The 6,992-nt window shown below is 43.0% G+C and overlaps 1 protein-coding gene across 1 annotated transcript in view; it reads left to right on the forward strand.

Moving 5' to 3' along the window:
• Positions 1–3,379: 3,379 nt before the first annotated feature.
• LOC103198937 (cytochrome P450 2G1) overlaps positions 3,380–6,992 on the forward strand; it is a 10,109-nt gene continuing 6,496 nt past the window's right edge. The window contains exons 1-4 of the mRNA XM_042781264.1: positions 3,380–3,559; positions 3,815–3,977; positions 5,485–5,634; positions 6,663–6,881. Coding sequence (XP_042637198.1) covers positions 3,380–3,559; positions 3,815–3,977; positions 5,485–5,634; positions 6,663–6,881 — 712 coding nt within the window. The remainder of the gene's footprint in view (positions 3,560–3,814; positions 3,978–5,484; positions 5,635–6,662; positions 6,882–6,992) is intronic.

Below are 6,992 nucleotides of genomic sequence, written 5' to 3' on the forward strand. Positions count from 1 at the left end.
TGAATGCATTTCTTCTGGTAGGCAAGGTATTGGTTAATGATATATACCTTCCCAGGGCATTTCTCAGACCTCCCACAAGTCCATCCAGCAGTCCCACACTGTTAAGAACAGTGAGTTAGGGTTATTTGAGTCATCTCTGACCCACAAACTGTGGTTCATAAGCTGGCTGTTCAGATTAGAAGATATTCTACTTGTCAAGCACACAGTTTGGTGCCTGGCACAAACTTCGTACGTAATAAATAAAGATAGTCTTGGTGGCATCACAGTACCTCTTATTCCCAGAGGGAGGGTGTGTTGGTTCTCTAGTGCTGCTCTAACAGAAGATACCACAAATGGGTGGCTTTAACAAACAGGGATTTATTGTCTTACAGTTCAGGAGGCTAGAAGTCTGAGTTCAAAGTGCCAGCTCTAGGGGCTGGGTGAAAGTCCCTTGACCTTGGGCTTCAGCTCTGCCTCCTGCTCCTGGCCCACTGGAGCTGGAGGCGTCTCTTCACTCATGTAGCTGATGGCTACTGAGGCTGACAAACCAAGGTCAACAAGTACAATGGCATAGTTCCAAGATTACCAAACAACATGGCAGGCCACTGATTCAAGTCCAGAGATAGTCCCAAGATGGGCAGGAAACATGGCAGGCTGCAGAATGAAGACTCATCTACATGCAGGGTCCATGCTGCCAAAAAGTTCCGAGACCTTTCTCAAAGCTGCCCTCTTATACACTGGAAGTATATGCAACCCTAAGGCAGCTACTCTGCTGTTCCAATAGACTCCACCATAGAGGTGATTATCAGTCTCATCATGGGGAATAACTACATCCTGCTGCCCAGCCTCTCAAAACCAGGCCCAGCCAAGTTGACATACAACTTATCTACCACAGAGGGATGCAGGCATAAAATGATCCCAATTACACTTCATGCGTCCACTCCATGGAGCCCAATCATCCTTTCACCATCTCAGTCCTGAGTTTGTCTGTCTCTGTATCTCTGTTTCTTTACCTCTGTCTGTCATTCTCTATGTGTGCCTTTTTTTGGTCTATTTTGAATTCACTGTATGAGTCCTTGCTGTTGTTGTTGTTTGTAATGTGTGTGACAGAGAGAGGGAGAGGAGGATAGGAAGAGCGAGCTAGTTCTTTGGTTCCTCCTTTTCCTTTTTCCTTAGTCACTTTCTCAGTCTCTATTTCTGCCTTACTGATTTTTTTGTTTGTTTTTTTCTTTCTGATTCTATCTCCCTCTCTCTGTTTCTTTGTATTTACTTTAAAACAAAACCATGTTTCCCTTGACTTTTATCTTTGACTCATTGAATTTCATCTCTTTTTAATTTCTATTTTGATCTCACTTCATCTCTCTTTTCTCTGTGTCTTTCTGTCTTGGTCTCTATCACAAATATGTGACATAACCTACCTCTCTCTGTGTTTTTGTCTCAGGTTCTCCTCAACAATTTTTTCTCTTTAACTTGCTTCCATCTCCACTCCTGCCTGGATGTGTGGATGGTGACACGGGCTGTTCTAAACCTATTTCTCCATCCCTTTCTGTCTAAATGGGAAGACCAAACTATCCCTCCTCCACCACCACCACATACACACCACCACAGGGTGGGTAAAAGACTGTGAATGTGTGTGCGTGTGCACGTGTGTGTGCATGCGCGTGCGCGTGCATGGGGTTAGGGGTTAGGGATTGGTAGTGTGGGGAAGGGTCAGTTTGAAGGAGGAAGTGAAGGCTATGAGAATTAAAGAGGAAGCAGCTTAAAGCTGAATCTCTAGCCCAAGAAAACACATCACAGCAACAGATTCAAGACCTAGAAGGTTGAGCTGTATAAGCCATTCATTTTTCCCAGAATTCCCACTGTCTCTCTTGGACATACGATGAATCAGTCCACCTAGTCAAGCCATATTACCAAAATCTGTAGGTTCCCTCAGGGAGTCAATTTCCAAGTCTGAGAAACCAGACACATGAGAAGGGCACCGGAATTTATTTAAGAATATGTTTAGGTACGAATTCCATTTCAAGTTAGTAAAGAAGATTTACCATTTTTTTGAAAAAAAAAAGGAAATGGGCTGAGAACTATTTACTTAGATTATTAAGAAGAGCAATGATTAGAAGTGATCTTCCCTTCCAGAGATTGGGGGTGGGGGGTGGGCTGTACATCTTAGACTTTGAAAACATACACACACACTCACTAGGAAGGGTCTGATAAAGAAACACAGGTAATCTTTATTATTATCATATAATATAATCAAAACCTTTGTTATTGTTGTTAGGTGTCATTGAGTCGTAGCGACTTATGCACAGCAGACGAAACACCGCCCGGTCCTGCACCATCCTCACAATCTGGCTGTACCTGAGCCTATCCTTGCAGCCACTGTGTCAATCCGTCTTGTTGAGGGCCTTCCCCTTCTTTGTTGACCTTCCACTTTACCAAGCATGACATCCTTCTCCAGGGACTGGTTGCTTCTGACAACATGACCAACGTAGGTGAGATGAAGTCTGGCCATTTTCACTTCCAAGGAGCATTCCAGCTACACTTCCTCCAGGACAGATTTGTTAGTCCTTTCAGCAGACCATGGTATTCTTACACCTTTAATATTATCTTGTGTGGTAGGCGAAACAACTTATTGATTTTGATTGATTTATTTCTCTGGATATTCTAAATCTTTGTCTCATTTCCTTTATTTAAAAAACAAATGAACAACAACAACAAAAATGAACAAAAAAATCCTAATTAGGGTCTGGCAAAGAGAAAGTAAGGATAGGTGGGTGAATGGATGGATGAATGGATGGAATGAATGAATGATGTGAGGCTACTTGGAATTGAAGGGTGTGGGTAGCTAGAGATGGATGTATGGATAACCCTACAAATGAGTCTACCTAACTAGGAGATGCAGGGGCATACGTATTGTGTACGGGTAATTCCTGTTTTCTAATAAGACTTTTTAAAATGGCATGGCCTATTTTGATACGTAGGGAAACTAAGGTCCAGAAAGGTTAAATGATTTGCCCCCTGAAAAAAAGATGGAGCTGAAATCTGAATGCAGATTGTCTGACTCCTAAACTTATGAGCCTAATAATGATGTTTACCTGCCTCCTGCACCCCACCAAGTGATGCTGAGCCTAGGGGTTGATCTGGGGAAGAGAAGCTGGGGGCTGGAAATATAAAGAGAGGGGATGGTCTCAGTGGATTTTCTTGGGAGAATTCAATCTACATTTATTCAGGTTGGAGATTATAGATTATATAACTACTCTGCAACAAAGCAAACTCTTACCTGATGGTATCAAATACCCAGAAAGCTAAAATCCCAAGTATTCAGACTTCTGCATAAGCTGATCTCCCAAAACCTATTTAGGTAGGATCTGGGGCCCTGGACACAGGTTCTTGGCCTGGCACCATGGAACTAGGAGGGGCTTTCACTATCTTTCTGGCACTCTCCTTGTCGTGCCTCATCATCCTCATTGCCTGGAAACGAGTCAGCAAGGGAGGGAAGCTGCCCCCAGGCCCCACACCGCTGCCCTTCCTGGGAAACCTGCTGCAAGTCCGCACTGATGCCACCTATCAGTCTTTCATGAAGGTGAGTCTGTTTACGTCCTATCAGGGTTCATCTCACAAAATCTCATTTACAAATGAGGAAATTAGGGCTTGAGGTAATGGGACTTGTCCAGGATCACAGGAGCCCAAGCTTCTATGCCTTTTTCTGTACCAAAACTCAAGGCCTACCTTCTATTCTTTCTTTTCTCATCGGTGTTGCCTGAAATCACCACCCCTATAATCCTTGACTGATATATACTTGGTACACCAACCTCTTTTGTCCTCCTTCATCCCCCAGCTCAAGGAGAAATATGGCCCTGTGTTCACTGTGTACATGGGCCCCAGGCCAGTAGTTGTTTTGTGTGGACATGAAGCAGTGAAGGAGGCCTTGGTAGACCAAGCAGATGATTTCAGCGGTCGTGGAGAACTGGCTTCCATAGATCGAAACTTCCAAGGTCATGGTAGGTAACAGCAACCATAACAACAGACATGTTTACAACATACTTCCTATGCATGAGGTTCATTGATAAGAACTCCACATGCATTATAGCACTGACTCCTTGAGATAACTATTAATTAATATGGTACTAACTTTTCAAATAAGGAAACGGAAGGTGAGAAATTCCAGGTAATGTCACATAGTGAGTAAGGAGTAAAACCAAGATTTGAACTCAGTTTTTTGACTCCTACGTGCTGGCTGTGTTATCTCTGTTCGAACTTTTAATGGAGCAGCTACACTTTTTTTGTACCCAGTCATAGCCCTCATAGCCCATCTTCCTTCATAGCTTTCTAAAACACATACACAACACATAGACTCCTGCATCCCCTATTTAGGTAAATTCACTTATGGGTTATCCATACATCCATCTTTATCTGCTCATATCCTTCCATTTTCAAGTAGAATAATTAATCCATTCCATCCATCCTTCCATCCATCCATCTCTGCCTATACTTTTACTTCCACCTACACACTTTTGCATCGATCCATACATTCACCCAAAGATCCATCCATTCATTATTCTTCCTATACAAACAACTAGACCTCTAACCATTACCTTCCACTTGTCTTTCCATCCACCCACCCTTCTATCCATTCATTCATTCATCATTAATCTTTCCAACTGTTTATCCACTCAATTCTCAAACCATTCATCCATTAATCCTTCACCTTCCTTGGCTCCTCCATCCATCCACCCATCCATACAGTCATAAACTCTTCCTTTTATCCACCAGTCTACCTACCCTTTCATTAACTTTCCAAACATCCATTCAAACATTCCTGCACATCTGGAAATTTCTAAATGTCTCTTTTTACTTTTTTAGTGGGGGAAGAAGGTGTTGGATGGAGGAGGGGAGAAATTTGGATGGGGGTGAGAGGAAGAAGCCATGGAGAGGGGAAGGAATGTGGCAGAAGAAGGATAGGGAAGAATTAGGTGGGATTTCTAAATATTTCTTTCTGAATGATAACTCCTTTTGTGTAGGTGTATTGGTGTCTAGGTCTGAGCTTGTGTGTAGATACTGGTGCATGTCTAGAGAGTACAAGAGATGTATGGAAAATAGTAGGTACCTGTCCATTTCGGGTGCTCCATATAACACTCTGTGCATCACTCCCTGGGCAATCTACTTCCGTAAAGATTTACTGCCTTGGAAACCCAACGGGAGTTGCTATGAGTCAGAATCGACTCAACAGCAGTGGGTTTGGTTTTGGTTCTTATCCTACAAGCAGCTCTCCTTGGTACCCTCTTTTTCTTTTTATACTGATTCCCTTTGACCTTACTTCAACCTTGGGCTATATTTGAAGGTCCTCTGGGGAAGCAATCTTAGACTCCCTGTCCAGACTAGAACATTAGGAAGGGGGTTCTGGAGAGCAGAATCTAGAGCTTTGATAATATGTCTCCTTCATGGTCCAGTAGAGTTGGAGACAAGAAGGGGAGGGGAGGCAACAGCCTGACACTCAGATCCCGGCAGGTGTAGCTCTGGCCAATGGAGACCGATGGAGGATCCTCCGCCGCTTCTCCCTGACCATCCTCCGGGACTTTGGGATGGGAAAGCGAAGCATTGAGGAGCGGATCCAGGAGGAGGCTGGCTACCTACTGGAGGAATTAAGGAAGACCAACGGTATGGGGGCTACACAGGGGAGTGCTACAAGGGGACTGGGTGGTTACAGAGAACTCAGTTTAGAAAAGATAGACCCTGGTGAGAGGAAGCTCTATAATGGGAGTGGACAAAAAAAAAAAAAAAAGATTGATTTAGGATTCACAGATTTTTTTCCATCCAGGTTCAATGTTAAAACTTAATATGAAAGACCTTTAATAATCCTCTTATCCAGAGGTTCTCAATCTAAATGTATTTTAGGAAGTCATGAGCCCCTAAATTGTATGCACACTTTGGGGATCCGTGAGCTTGTGTCTTTTTCTGGACACATAATTAAATTTCATTCTATTTTCAAAGCAGTCCAATTTCCATCTAAAAATAAGGTCAGTAACCACTGGGGTCTAGATAGAAAAGACACAGAAGCTGAGAAATAAAAAAATAAGTAAATAAGAGAGAGAGAAAAAAATCAGAGAGTCATCACCTGGACTCCATGGATGCTTAACAAGACCTATGTGAAGACCTGAATGGCCCAATATGCACAGAAATCATTTTCAAAATTGTATATATGTGAATATGTAAATTTCTCTATGGAAAATGTCCCAAAATCCACTGACATGACATCAGCATCCTATTTCACAGATGGGACCACTGAGGCCTATGGAAAGATATTGTCAATATCTGAAATATGGTAGAACTAGACCCAGAAAATCTGGCCATTCTTTTTTGTATATATCTGCTACTATTACTTTCCTAAATCTGTGAATATGTACGAATAAAAATAACAACACACTCCCTCTAGCATTTGTTAGCCCTTAATGCATCCTAGGCAACATGCCAACCATTTTTCATGTATCATTGTATTAAATCCTCATGAATTGATGAAGTGGTTATTCAACCAGTTTGCAACTGGGAAATCTAAACCCCAAACACAAAAATGAAGTGAAGTGACACATGCTATTAAGTCCTAAACCCAGGACTCCATGCAGGGTTGAGAGATTCCACACACCATGCTCCCAATAATCTCCTACAACTTAGACTGTTCTCGTCACCAGGTGCCCCCTTCGAGCCCACCTTCTTCCTGAGCCGCACTGTCTCCAACGTCATCAGTTCTGTCGTTTTTGGAAGCCGCTTCGACTATGAGGACAAGCAATTCCTGAAACTGCTGAAGCTGATCAATGAGAGTTTCATCGAGATGAGCACACCCTGGGCACAGGTGCCCATCAGCCACCTCTCTGCCCACCCTACCCCAAATCTCAATTACCTAAGCTATACCTGACGTAGGAGTTCTGGTAGCATAGTCCCTAAGGTAACTGACTACTAACCAGAAGGCTGGTGGTTCAAACCCACCAGCCACTCCTCGGAAGGAAGGCTGGGCAATCTAC

Source organism: Orycteropus afer, unplaced genomic scaffold (genome assembly GCF_000298275.1).
Source record: "Orycteropus afer afer isolate SDZICR_OR568_19922 unplaced genomic scaffold, OryAfe1.0 scaffold00099, whole genome shotgun sequence".
Lineage (NCBI taxonomy): Eukaryota > Metazoa > Chordata > Mammalia > Tubulidentata > Orycteropodidae > Orycteropus > Orycteropus afer.